We start from the raw sequence: 13,467 nt of genomic DNA on the forward strand, positions 1-13,467 counted from the left end.
AATCGCCACCGCGTTTCCCTCCATAATCGGCGGCACTTAGGAGCAGATGTCAAAATAGATTCCCTGTAACGACAGGAGGGCGCAGAGCATACTGAGACGCCCGAAGGAGTCCGGTAGCCTTCAGGCCGGATTCCAATGCCCGTCGCACGGATGAACGTCACAGCGAGGTAGCTTACTGACCAGCTACTTGCGTGCTCGACAGCTTACTGACCTGGGCGGCTCGAGGATGCGAGGACAGAACGTCCAGATGTAGGGGCCGATCCTGGGTTAGCGCGGGGACCATCTTAGATCACAGAAGCGACGGCATGCGCGCCACAATCAGTACTTACGGCTCGCCGATCGTTAATCCCGCCCGCCAGATGTGATGGAGATGCGCTCTGACGACACGCAACTGACGCAAGCGACCTTCTCCCTATAGCGAAGTTGTGGCCGCAGTGCAGCATTTCACCTACCGAATACTCGGAAGATCAGAGAACAATGACGGCGTTGAATGAGAACGACCAAAGCGCAGTCCCGCCGGCGGCGAAGCATTCTGGGGAGAATGCCGAGGCAGGCCGTGCCAGACTGACTCGTGTCCGCATGCCTCATTGCGCCATGGGAAGTACAACTACCGGCGCAGACTCCGCTGCGAGAGCCATGATAGCCTTTCCATTCTCCCTGATGGAGCTACGAATGTTGGATGGCAAGAGCGGCGGCGGAGTGCTTTCGTCCGACGCAATGGAAAAGGAGCACGTTGCGTGCCGGAGACCAGTCCGATGGCAAGCTGCACAAACCTGCCTAACGGAGTAGTCATTAGCGAATCCAATGCGGAAGCAAAGTTCCAGACAACGATCGAGCTCTGTACCAAGCGAAGGCAGTTCCATGCATGCACCCCTGAAGGTGCCAGGTTTCATTAAATATCTGCAGTTCGTTTGCATCACGACCGGGGGTAGAAGCTTCGGTCACTGTTTCGAGTGCATGTCTAATGGGCCCAGAAATGAGCTATGTAGGCAGGCAGAAGCCAATGGTGTCAAACCTCTGTCCCTGCAAGGAACAGGTGCCAAGTGCGCGGTGGCTGCACGTACCAGTGAGGTCGAATGCCAAGGCAAACGTGCGCGCTCCGTCTCGTGTGCTGTCGCCCGACAGTGCCGGGACATACTATACAGTGCAGTGACATCTCCGTGACACGGCGAAAGCCGACTGAGTGGCCAGACATCGAATCACCACGCTACTTTGCCTTTGGAACACACACTCACCACGCTCCTTGACGCTCTGCTTCCAAGACGCCTTCCCATGTTACGGCACCTTCGCGCCACGACGCGTCCAGCGACCAGGCTGCGTCTCGCATTTCCGAGTTCCTGGATACTGGCCGATGCCAATCGGTCTGTCATATCTGTCAGAAAGGTGGTTGTGGGAATCTGGCAAGAGACTTCGCTCAACGTGCGTGATGGCCTTCAATCCCAAGAGGACCCGCCTCGGCAGACTACTGCGTTTGCGATAAGACCGCCTCGGTCTCGGAGATATGCGCGGTCAATATGGTCGCTTGCGGAGCTGCACAGCAGAGTCGGAGTGTCCTATCGTGGTTCTTTCCATCAAGGAGCAATATTATCCACAGACGGTCGAGGACCGAGCAACGACGAAGTATGTGGTGGCTGGTCTGTGCGCGAGCGCAGGGGGCGGCTCGAAGGATTCTGGTTCCTACAGGCTGCTAAGAGCATTGCTGACCTTTCCACAGCCAGAGACGTGCCTGGAGAACGCAGACGTGTATCCAGCGAGCGATGGTGTGGCTTGGAGGCTCCGTGACAGCGCGTACAGACTTGGGATGCTGTGGCGCCAGACGCGGATAATCCCCGAGGCAAGAGGCGCCCGGCATGCAGTAACGCGGATGATCCCCGACCATTGCCACAATGGCCTCGGACTCGCCAAACATTGATGATCTCCCTTGTCATTAATTATAATCGGGCGTTGCGGTATGTTGGCGGCCCGGTGCGATTCGCACTGTCGACGTCGACCACGATCAGGCCCAGGTACTAGAAGCTTAAGGCAGACGAAGAGCCGCCAGCACCAGGCCAGCACAGCCACCGCAGTGGCGCACACGAGCGAATACAACGTCTCTTCGCACTGCGAACGGTACATCCGGCACGAGGACCTTCAGCCAGTTACGGAGGACGATGAACTTGCATGACGGCACACTCCCTCAATGCGCGCGTCCCCGAAACCCCGTGTTTTACCCCACATCATACTCCGCATACTGTGCTTGAACCTTACAACGAACACTATAGCTATGTCAAGTTACTATAACAGTACCTCGCCGAGAGACCGTGCTTCCCGAAGAAGCGTGATAAGTGGGCCACAACAGCTGGCAGGCCAAGTCTCTTCGCGCGCGCGCTGCGAGAAGCGGTCTTTCTGTAATAACCTTACTATAATAACATTCAGTCCCTTACGGTGTTGTCATCCCGTTCGGCGGAGTCACCGAGTCTACAGAGGCGCACCGAGCCAATAAATAATGATTTTATAAGTATGTACATAGATAAATAGAGTCTTCAGCCTTAGGGCCTCTCCCTCAAATGACAACGAAGGGATATACGAACAAGGAGACATGGGTCTGTCACATGGCCATACCCACTGGCAGCAGCTGAATGAGTGGCAATAATTCTGAATTCTCAGACGTTGCCCTCCTCGTTGTGTCACATCGACAGTAATCTGCGCCGCATCCCCCCGGGAGCTTGGGGACTCGCGCTACGGGTACGTCCGTTTCATATCGCGATACTTGGCCGGCGGAATGGCCTCATCCCTAGACCATGTAGTCAGGAACCTCGCATTCACTTCCGCAGCCCAGAGTGGGAAGTTCTCATCGTGTGGGGGAGAGATCACGGCGGTTCATTCGGCTATTGTCTATCGTCTGACGTCGAGCATCTACCTAGAAACTCTGAGGCAACGAAGTCATGCGTGATAGACTACCAATGCTTCGCGGGCGAAGTGTGGTCCTAATTCGGGAATGCGTGCTAGACGCCACGAAGGACTATCCTACTCTCCAAAAGTCAACTTTAATGTGAGAAGCCACGTGTGGTGGGCCTGTCCTGCTCGACATGGGTTCGGGTGAGAACATTTGAATTGCTGACATGGTTGCACCAAAGGCTAACGTGAATGGTGCTTCCGTTCTGCGTCACTCAGCTGAGCTATGAACACATACCATCAAGTGAACAATGTGCAGGGGAAGCGCTCACTTGCGTCATGATTGGAACACGATATAATTCAACGATGCAGAAGTTGTTGCGCGTTCACGAGCTGGTTGGCCACGACAACGCTTCGGCGAGTGGAGGTGAGAGAGGTCGTAACCGCATTCTCCCGCAATTCTTGTTCGATCGATCTCCGTATGCAGCATCTCTCCCAAAGCCCGAGAGGTTGGTCGGTGGTAAGCGAGCGAGTCGCAGCGGCGTCACCGCATCAGTCGCGGGTACGAGAACACGGCCACAGGCGCCCCGGATTGACGGAGGGCTATGTGGGGGCGTCTTCCTATCATGGGGATCGGCCGAAGGCCACGTCCGGACGATCCACTACGCGGAGGTTGTGGACATCGCGCTCAGACCAGCAGCCCAAGGACTTCCTTCGCATGCGGCGGTATGTAGTATCTCCCTGCCAGTCTCGAGCTGTCATATTCGCGGCAGCTTGACCTAGCCTTCCTGATCAGACCAGACCAACACCCCACGTACTCACCGCCGCACACCTCCTCCGCGTCCCACCGATGCTCGTGCTCACTCGTCCTCTCGGGCTCACCGAGCGATACTTCCTGCGCATGCGCGGCGAGCGCGGCTGCGCCGACCCGTTCCTCCTCGTCACCGTCGACGGCACAGACACAGGCCCGATCTCCGACGCGGACGTCTGCGCGGCGTGGGCTGCCCTCCGCCTGCGACACCCCCTCCTCGGCGTGCGCATCGTCCCGACCGCGACCGGGTACGACTTCGTGCACGCGCCGCCAACCACCGCCGCGCACGCGCTCCGCCAGGTCCGCGCGCAGCTCGAGTTCGCCGCGGTCGGCAGCTCCGGCCTGTCTGCGGGCGCGGACGCGCTCCGCGCGCGCTGGGGCGGCGTGGACCCCGCGGAGACGATCGACCTGCGCGAGTCGACGTGCACTGTCGCGTGGTACAGCACCGGCGCGGGCAAGTACCTCCTCGGGCTGCAGGCGTCGCACACCGTCGCGGACGCGTTCGGCCTGCTCGGCCTCTCGCGGCAGCTGCTGGAGCTCCTCTCAGTGCCCGGCGCGGCAGAACGTGAGATCCTGGAGCATATCGCTTCGCCCCGGGAGATGGCCTGCCCTCTGGAGGAGATCATACCCGGCCCGGACGATGCCTCGGAGGAACAGCGGGAGACGGCGAGGATGGCGTATGACAAGCTCATGGTGCCGTCGCTGCGTGTGAGTCTACGTTCGCGGAGCGGTTGTCGAGTTCGTCTGACACTGACCTGGTGTTGCGACAGCCCCGATTCGGCATTAACCCCGACGGGCCGTCCACGGAGAGCATCGCGGTGACGCGGGTGGTGCGGCACACCTGGCAGGAGGACGCGACGAAGGCGATTCTGCGCGGGTGCAAGGCGCACGGCGTAACCGTCACCCAGGTGTGCTCCGCGGCGCTGATTATGACCGCCATCAGGTTCGGCCCGAAGGCAGCCCCCGAGGCGGAGGGCGACGAGAACCTCTTCTTCAAGATCCACCTCCCCATCGACCTCCTGTCGCGCGCGCCCAAGGCCGCCGACGGACCGCGCGAGGCGGCCGTGCGCGTGGGGCACTATCCGACGTTCCTGAGCGTGCCGCGCGCGGCGGTGGACGAGGGCGAAGACGCCCTGTACGCGCTCGCACGGCAGGTGAAGGAGCGCCATGTCGACTTTGTTGACTCGCCGTGGTTCTGGCACTTCATCCGGCACTACCTCGCGGACTCGCAGGCGACTCTGGACGCGGCGCTTGACGCGGCGGCGAAGCCGGAGGCGGCGAACGCGCCGGTCGCCGCGTTCTTGCCGTTGCTGAGCAGTCTTGGCGACTGGAGCAAGAAGCTCCCCGCGGTGTATGCCGTGAAGGCGAAGGATGAGGCACTCGGCGAAACGGTGGGCGAACTGCGCGTCGCGGACGTGAGTCTGCACTTGAAGGTGCGTGCGATTGGTTCCTGGGCGAGCATGTGCGTGTGCTGACTTCGCGTATCACTGTAGGTCATCCCGGACACACCGTGCCTGCACCTGTGGACGTATGGCGGGAAGATGAATTTCCAGCTGACCCACAATATCATGCACACCTCGGCGGCGCTTATGGACCCCTTCTTCGAGTCGTTCATCAAGACTGTCTCCGATATTGGGCGGGCTTGATGAGACGCAGAGACTACGCCTTGGCATGCACATATAGATCGAGTCTTTGTTGTAATAGAGTTTAGTGTGTTTCGGGATCATATAGATGAGCATCTCTTACCTATTGACATGAAGCGATGCTGTGCTCTTCAATACGCATATGAGGTGTATGCATGTCATCAACGTAAGAGACAGCCTGCTTGGCAATTATTATTGAGGCGTTACACAGCCTCCTGTAGCATAACCACGTACTCGCCGAAGCACTGAAGTTCTGAACCCTGCACTGACTCGGGCATGCCAGCCTTGAACTTGTCGACTCAGTCCCTCGCACTTCCAGCCATTACTCCTGCCTTGCTAGCACTTCCACCCTGTTACTTTTGACGCGTAGAATCCATGAGTGATGTCACAAAATGAGTAAGTATTGCGCGAGTTGGTAAGGACATGAAGTGTGCGACACGGAGGAGGAAGAAGTCCCGAGCCTCGGACTACCGGGCAACCGTAGATAGCATCGGTCACGGTACTACGTAGGCATCGGTATGAGTTCGGGACTTTCCGAGCCAGCCCCGGAGGAGGCCCGAGCGCCCACCGAGCGTAAGTATCGGCGAGCGAGCGCCTAGTAGCGGCGGCCTACTGCGTAGGAGTCGTCTTCGGCGACAAACGGCCGACAACCACAGTCGTTTGAACGTCGCAGCGGACGGTGTCCGCCTCTTCTCCTACTTGTCTCCTACCTTAGCTTTCTTATATCCCCCTACGTACCTACTGATCTGACGTTGTTTGAACACGGCCCTGTGGTTTGCCACCTGTGTAGGTTTGAATCCCGACATCTCCGTTGTATGTGCCACCCATGCGGCAGCTTTGTCCGACATTTGAGTCCGAGGCCTGGAGTCTACGAAACGGGTAATCGCGGACAGCGAGCCCGCCCTCCCAGCGACTCTCTTCCTCCGCGTCCGCGTCCGCTCCGGCTAACGCTGCACCCACAAAGCCTCTTAGACTTTGGTCTGCCTCCGTCAGTTCTTCGCCCACCCACGCGGAGACGAGGGCGGTGAATCTTGCGATGCCGACCGTCAAATCAATACTTATGCAAACGACGACTGTATTTCATTGGGTGGCTGCCGGGTCGGGTCGCCAAGGTTGCCTAGGTGTTTGCCGTCCGTCCCTGGCGGCAAACGCCGCTAGCGCTGTGGCCTGTCGCGGAATCAGATCTCGGAAAGCGAGTGTGAGTTCCATCAAGGACGTCGACGAATATAGATCTTCTTGGCGCGTCAATTGCGCCCAGTCACATACTATGGCTCATATGGGATGGCGTTGATTGTCAGTTTGTACAAATATGTGTGGACAAGCTCTCGTAGCCTAGCTTCTGGTCCTCGAGTACATCGAGTATTCGCACTCACTGTAGAGACGCACGCCGAGCGAGAGCGGAAAGGCACAAGCCGCCGACTCGTAGAGTGCGATCGGCGACTTGCGAGCACTCCACCTTGAATTTTGTAATTCCATTGGAATGCGAAGTGAGTAGCGGACCTCCGGGCCACAGCAAGTAGTGGTTCTAAAACGAACTGGCGGGCGCGTACTGTCCCTCTGAATCCTTTGCCTGCGATTCTCGGGCGTGTAAGAGTGCCCGGCCTCCACCGGCTGCTACAAATTAAGAGAGTCAGCGGGAGGGCGAGCGGCAAAGCTGCATCCTGGCGGTGAGTACATGCCATGTCGGTGCCATCGCCGCATTTCGTGAACCCGGCGGTATTGCGGGGAGAGGCGCTGGCAGTGTGACTGGGAGTGACTGTGACATGTCCCAAAGAAGGGCGACGTCAGTCTGGACACTATTATTAGGAGGCAGCGCGCAGCTATGTGGTTGCTCACTCTGAGGCCTGTACATCTCATCGAGCCTCCTGATCCCGTCACATCCTGCTCAGCTACCTCTGACATTCGCCACAGAGCCCGCCATCCATGACTCACGACCATGTGCCGAGCGAGTCGCCAGGCGAGGGCCTCAGCCGCTACCAGTGCCCCGACTGCACCTCGACCTTCAGCAGACGGCAGAACCTCCAGCGGCACCGCAGAACCCGTAAGCCGCGCCCTTATATTGCCTTCGATCGCTCCTACAGCGTTGACACAGATGTCGGCCTGACGCCTCACGAATGCCCCAGCTGCCGCGAGCAGTTCACACGGACGTACGTTCAGGGCTATCCACCGTATTTGCGTTCAGGCACTCACGAACCGGATCCTCCAGCGACCTTCTCCAGAGGCACATCCACCAACACCATCGCGGCCTTGTGCTGGCCCCACCGCCGCCTCGGGCATGCAAGGCATGCGCTTCCTCCAAGATGCGATGCGACCGGGAGTCTCCGTGCTCCCGGTGCCGAGCAAAGGGACTTCGATGCGAGCCTCAATCTACTTCTTCCGGTAAGCTTTCATCTCCCCCGCACTCTACGTTCATCTGAGCCACCTCGCAGCACGAGCTTCTAGCAACGGCAGTCTATCGCCTCCACCGGAGACGCGGCCGCAGCCACTCCCTGACTCGCAAACACCAATGCAATCGGACCTCATGAACCCCATGTCTGCAGACCAGGCCATGTCCGTCGATCTTCCTGATCTCAGTTTCTTTGCCGCGAACCCTCCACCGCTTGGCGATTTCCCAGTAAACTTGAGCGATTTTCTCGGCTTTGATCCTCTGCTCGGTTTCAGCACGGCCTTCGCGGAGGGACCAGCGAATCCTTGGCCTGCTGCACCCATGGCTGTCCCGCTACCCTCGATGGGATCCGCTACGCACCACTCGCCGCTCTCGGACTTAAGCTCGAGTGGAAGGTCCATGCCCGACTCGATGAGCCCCTCAGGCGAGATTTGCCCGACTCTGGAGATGCTCTCGTCGACGTATTGGCCCAGCAGTGATTCAGAGTACCATGCTTCATCGGCCCCTAGCTCAGGGCGGTCGAGTCCTGCCCCGCGAAATATGCAACTGCCCACAGTCTCGACGTGCAGGTGTGTTCGCGCATACAGGGAACCCTCTAGACTTGAACGCTGACTCATCCACGACAGGAACGATCCTGCAAGCTTCTTCACGCCCGCGATGCGTGCTCGGTACCCGGCGCTCTACGCAGGCCATTTCGAGCGACACTGGCCTCTTCTTGGCCTACATTCGGTCGATCTCAACACGCTGCATCCTGCCCTGGGCGTTGCGGTCTGCTGTGTGGGTGCAATGTACGACGGGGTGCCTGCCCACCGTCGCCTGGCCACTGCCGTAATGCTCGTCCAGCGCACAGCACTCATCACTAAGCTGGTGCGTGACAGCCTTCCAGACCCTGACAGATCGGCATGCTCATTGTATGCGTCATCAGTCCACTCACCGGCTAGACGAGGCGGAGGCGCTCGCGATGCTGCAGGCGCTATTCCTGTACCAGCTCCTCGGCGCGTTCCAGCACGAGAAGAACTACCGCGATCTCACCAACGTCTTCCACGGCTCCTTAGTCCAGGTGCGCGCCGTCATATCTTGCCGCTTCTTTGCCATGCTCATTTGGTTCATCGATCCTAGCTCGTCCGCCGGTATTGCGTCCTTGAGCCGTCCGTCTCAGCGCCGCCAGGCCAGGCGACGGCCCGCGCGCGCCTCGCGCACGGCGTCTTCTTCCTCGACGCGCTGCAGCCGATCCTCGCGGGGACACCCGCGCTGCTGAGCATCGACGAGCTGCGCGGCGGCACGCCGTCGCCCCCTGCGCTCTTCCGGCGGCTCATGGACATGCGCGGGGGCCCGGCGGCGATCCCCGACGCGCCGGCCGCGCTCACCCTCATCCTCGCGCTGCTCGGGCGCGTGCTCGAGCTCCTGCGCCTCCGCCAGAGCGCAGACGCGCTGTGCGCGGAGGGCGGGGCCACATCGGACGCGCTGGACGCGGCGCTCGTGCAGAGAGCACGCGGGCTCGGGGCGGCGCTCCGTCGCTGGAAGGATGCGTGGGACGCGCTCGACCCGGCGCATGGGGCGGGCGCGCCGGTGCCTGCGTGCGAGAACGCGATGCCGATCTACATGGTGCGTGTGGGCCTTCGCGTGGCTTGTCAAGGGTGCTGACGTGGTGGCGTGCGCAGATCGTGCTGACGCTGATCGCCCATGCTGGCGGGAGTGCGCCGTGGACCCCTCCAGGTCAGTATAACCCGGAGGAGCGCGCGGGCGGTCCGTTCGCGCAGTTCTGCCGCTCGTTCCGTACGTTCTTGAACGAGGCGGAGTGGTCGGGCCTGACGTGGCTCTTCCCGCCGTTCCATGTGAGTTGAGCTGTGAGCTGCGAGCTGTGGACTGTTGGACTTGTCTACCATGATTTTACGTGTATTTGTTCCATGTACCACTGTCTGTATGTCGGTGGGTTCTCTCAGTTGTGTATGTCGCTGTGAAGCTCGTGGATTGGGCCTGCCGTGTTGTCGTTGTCGTGTTATTACTCCGTATAGAATGTACTATAGCGATTAGGTAGTATCTATGTTCTCTCTGTTTCATCCTTTCCTGTCTACGTCGGTCCATAAGTTACATGAATCCGACATTCACAACAACTTCTGTATGATGTACTCTTACGCCGGTCCCCCCAACGAGGCTGCGTCTAAACTTGTTTGCCTCTATCGATAGGTTGTACAACAGTTCGGTCGACGTCGCCTGTATTCTACAAGTGCGTCTCTATTCAGAACTCCAGCCTGGTCTCCTCGATCCATTTCGCAGCCGCCTCATCCGGACTCAGCCCCTCCACCGCGAGCAGATAGTCCATCCGTGCGACGCCCTCGTTGCTGACGCGAAGCTTACGGAGCGCGTCGACGGTGTCGGTCGGTAGTTTCGCAGCAAGGGATCTTGTGACGATGACGCGCGCCGCGTCGGGCTTGTGCGCCCGAAGGAGGTCATCTGGGTCCTCCAACGCACGGATCTTGTACTTCGCGTGCAGGTATTGCGGGTGCCATAGCGGGACGACGACCCATTCTGCATAGTGCGCCGGATGCCCGGTGAGTCACGCTGAACAGAGCACGTTCGATAGGAGGGACCACTCACCGCTGTTTGAATAGGCTGCCTCGAACGCCGCACAGCACTTTGGGATGTCGCCGTCGACGAATTCGAGGGTCAGGCCGTAGCGGGCGATGATCTCCTTCGAGAACCGCGAGATGCCCGCGCCGGGGTTGATGCCCTGCACTGTGCGCACGAAGCGCGCAGCGACCTCCGGTTTGGCGAGGTCCGCGATGGAGCGCACCGTGTCCTCCGGGACGTAGTCGGGGACGCCCCAGATGCAGTACGGGTCGTATACAGCGGGTGCCCCGTCCTCCTCTCCGAGGACGAGCACGTCGCTCCGGAAGGGCGCGAGGTACGTCTCGTGCGACCCGGGGAGCCAACCGACGAGGATCTGGGTGCGGCCCTCGCGCAGGTCGATGAAGGCCTGCTCGTGCGGTTTGGAGATAACTTCGGATATGGTCACTCCATGTTTCGCGAGCACAGCACGAATTACGGCTGCGACAACCTATCAAAACGACAGATGCTCAGCATGGAGGGCGCGCACTAGGCTTGATCGTCTCGACAGACACCGACCTGGTGGAATGTGAGGTCGATAACACCCTGGGCAACGGTGACAGGTTCCATGGCGGGGATAACACTGGCTTCCAGGGGAGCGCTCAGGCGGGACTGCCCATCAAAGTTGCAGGAGCGCAAGTTATGGCACGTCCGGATGCGCCGGAGGTGATGCGGGAATGTGCAGCTCCCCGACGATGCGGCTATCCGCGGTAGTCCATGGAGCAAAACCGTAACGATCGACTGTCAAATGAAAGATTTCGAGCTCGCTGATGGAAGGCGGACGAGGAGCGGCGGGAGATGCAGCGCCGGGGATGCCTCTTGGATGCCTCCATGCGTGGATGCCCCGGTGGATGTCCGGGCGCTTGACGCGTCGCGTCGCGCCTTTGTCACGTGTGCGCGTCATGCTGGAGCCCCCGACCAGCGTCCCGAATCCCTGCTTTCCGAGGTAGGCAACGACGCCGCATCCCCCGAGACCCGTCGGAACAACGAGCTTACCGCACGGTCGATACAATAAAATGACCGCGACGTATAGAGTCTCGGACGGTTTAGGTGCTCTTCTTCCACCGCGATTCTCCCGCCGCGACCAACGCTATCGTCATCATGAGCTCGGCCGCACCAACAATGAAGAGCTCGTTCGAGCAGGAGAAGCACGCTACCCCTTCTTCTGGGTCACAGGAAGCCTCCAAGGAAGAGGAGGAAGTCCAGGAGGAAGTGGCGCCGCCTCCGGATGGTGGCCTCGACGCTTGGATGACGGTTGTTGCCACCTTCCTGGCCAGTTTCATGGCCTTTGGTACCGGTAAGTTGGCGGAGGACTATATTGCTCCAGTATCGGCCACTCATTGTATTCATTCCACTTCAGGAAACGTCTGGGGTATCTACCAAGACGCATACACAACTAGGTCCGACTCGCGTTTTCTGGACGTGAGCCTGTTCAAGATCGGTTTCGTCGGTGGTACTGCCGTGGGTTTCGGCTTCGCGGTTGGCCCCTTCGGCAACATCCTTGTCGCCAAGTTTGGCATCCGCGCCCCCATTCTACTTGGTGTGCTCATGATGACTGTCGCACTTATGCTTGCATCCATTGCCACCAAATACTGGGAGCTTCTCCTCTCCCAGGGTATTATGTTCGGGTCGGTATCGATAATGAACTTCCCGCGTGATGCAGAGCACTTACGAGGTTCCTGTAGTATCGGAAGCTCGCTGGCCTACATTCCTGCTATCGGCCTTCCTTCCCAATGGTTCGACAAGCGCCGTGGTCTTGCTACCGGTATTGCGAGCGTAAGTCATTCGCACTTGCGCTCTGGATGTGGCTACTGAAAACAATCGTCTAGTCTGGGAGTGGTATCGGAGCCGTCATTCTGTCACCCATTGTGCAAACTGCGATCGACAACCTCGGTATCCCCTGGGCCCTCCGCATCGTCGGGTTCCTTTGCTTCGTTTGCGGGATGGTCTCGCTCGCGTTACTCCGCCAGCGTGTCGCCTCCAAGAAGCAAGTCCAGTACAAGGTCTTCGATCTCAGCGTGCTGAGGGTGCCCATGTACCCGCTGTACCTCGTCTTCGCCTTCCTCCAGTTCTTCGGCTACGTCACACCCATCTTCTTCATCCCAGGTACGTCGATTGTTTGTGCCCCGCTTCGCTGATGCTCATTCTTCGGTGAACAGGCTACTGCACAGCGCTGGGCATCTCGGGCCCGAATACTTCCGCTGTCCTGTCTGTCACAGCTGCAGTCAACTCCATCGGACGTGTCCTCGCGGGCAGAGTTGCGGATCACTGGGGTGTGCTCAACGTCATGATTTCGTTCAACTTCCTCTCGGGTGTCATGGTCCTTGCGGTGTGGCTCGTCGCGAAGAACCTCGGCGACATGATGGGTTTCGGCGTTCTCTGGGGCATCTTCAGTGGTGGTGAGTTTTGCGAAGGTTCGTCGTAAGCTGCGGGTACTGAAGGTGCACGTAGCGTACTGGGCGTTGTCTGTGCCAACGTCAGCGAAGATCGTCGGCATGGAGCGTCTTGGCTCCGCCGCGGCAATTCAGTTCCTCATGAACGTCATCCCGCCCATGTTCGCCTCACCCATCGGTGCACGAGTGCGTACAATTGCATGCTTCCCGCCTGACCAGATGACTAACGTGGACGCGTTGTTGTTAGATCATCGCCGGGACGTCTAGTGCGAACGGGATCTCCCAGGACAGCCGCGAAGCGTACAAGTACCTGATCGTGTTCTGTGCGCTCGCGCCCATGGTAGCGTCGCTTCTCCTTGTGCCTGTGCGCCTGCACTTCAGCAAGAAGCTGTTCGCGAAGGTGTAAGTATGAAAACGGTACATCCACTCTCCTTGGATATCGGACGCGGTCGTCGTATGGACTATCTACGCGATGCGCAGCAAACATTCAGTAGAACGCATCTCAAGATCCGGGCTGCGTGGTTTGGAACATTTGCATGGCTCCTCTCGCACATTTCACATAGAGAAACACGAATCCGCATGTACAGCACGAACTATCCTTAGTCCCTTCCTATTATAATACTTCAGCAATTGACGGATGTCCATACTCCATAGTGCGTACCGATGAACTTACTACGGTGTTGCCTGTGTGTGATTCTTCAACGCGGATGCGTTCGACGGCATTTGGTTCTGGTAATCACCATGACTTCAACT

The 13,467-nt window shown here is 59.1% G+C and overlaps 4 protein-coding genes across 4 annotated transcripts; 3 read left to right on the plus strand and 1 right to left on the minus strand.

Annotated features, from left to right (window-relative positions):
• Window positions 1-4,351: 4,351 nt before the first annotated feature.
• B0H18DRAFT_1011096 (uncharacterized protein) lies at window positions 4,352-5,438 on the plus strand. The gene is made up of 3 exons (XM_048028965.1): window positions 4,352-4,372; window positions 4,441-5,116; window positions 5,177-5,438. Exons 1-3 carry the CDS (start codon window positions 4,358-4,360, stop codon window positions 5,329-5,331), a joined length of 846 nt encoding a protein of 281 aa, XP_047892691.1. The 5' UTR covers window positions 4,352-4,357; the 3' UTR covers window positions 5,332-5,438.
• Window positions 5,439-7,251: 1,813 nt separating this feature from the next.
• On the plus strand, window positions 7,252-9,558 carry B0H18DRAFT_1119781 (uncharacterized protein; the record flags this gene model as incomplete). The annotated part of the gene is made up of 7 exons (XM_048033985.1): window positions 7,252-7,369; window positions 7,452-7,707; window positions 7,771-8,283; window positions 8,341-8,581; window positions 8,640-8,774; window positions 8,834-9,319; window positions 9,376-9,558. The coding sequence occupies 7 exons, from the start codon at window positions 7,252-7,254 to the stop codon at window positions 9,556-9,558; spliced, it is 1,932 nt and encodes a 643-aa protein (XP_047892692.1).
• A 395-nt stretch (window positions 9,559-9,953) lies between these two features.
• On the minus strand, window positions 9,954-10,891 carry B0H18DRAFT_1119782 (putative substrate-binding transporter protein; the record flags this gene model as incomplete). The annotated part of the gene is made up of 3 exons (XM_048033986.1): window positions 9,954-10,243; window positions 10,313-10,772; window positions 10,841-10,891. The coding sequence occupies 3 exons, from the start codon at window positions 10,889-10,891 to the stop codon at window positions 9,954-9,956; spliced, it is 801 nt and encodes a 266-aa protein (XP_047892693.1).
• Window positions 10,892-11,176: 285 nt separating this feature from the next.
• B0H18DRAFT_1011106 (major facilitator superfamily domain-containing protein) lies at window positions 11,177-13,376 on the plus strand. The gene is made up of 7 exons (XM_048028966.1): window positions 11,177-11,618; window positions 11,682-11,949; window positions 12,007-12,097; window positions 12,151-12,427; window positions 12,481-12,720; window positions 12,773-12,900; window positions 12,962-13,376. The coding sequence occupies exons 1-7, from the start codon at window positions 11,423-11,425 to the stop codon at window positions 13,118-13,120; spliced, it is 1,359 nt and encodes a 452-aa protein (XP_047892694.1). The 5' UTR covers window positions 11,177-11,422; the 3' UTR covers window positions 13,121-13,376.
• The last annotated feature ends 91 nt before the right edge of the window (window positions 13,377-13,467 follow it).

The sequence above is a fragment of the Fomitopsis serialis genome (assembly GCF_022376445.1).
Source record: "Fomitopsis serialis strain Sig1Antser10 chromosome Unknown B0H18scaffold_39, whole genome shotgun sequence".
NCBI lineage: Eukaryota > Fungi > Basidiomycota > Agaricomycetes > Polyporales > Fomitopsidaceae > Fomitopsis > Fomitopsis serialis.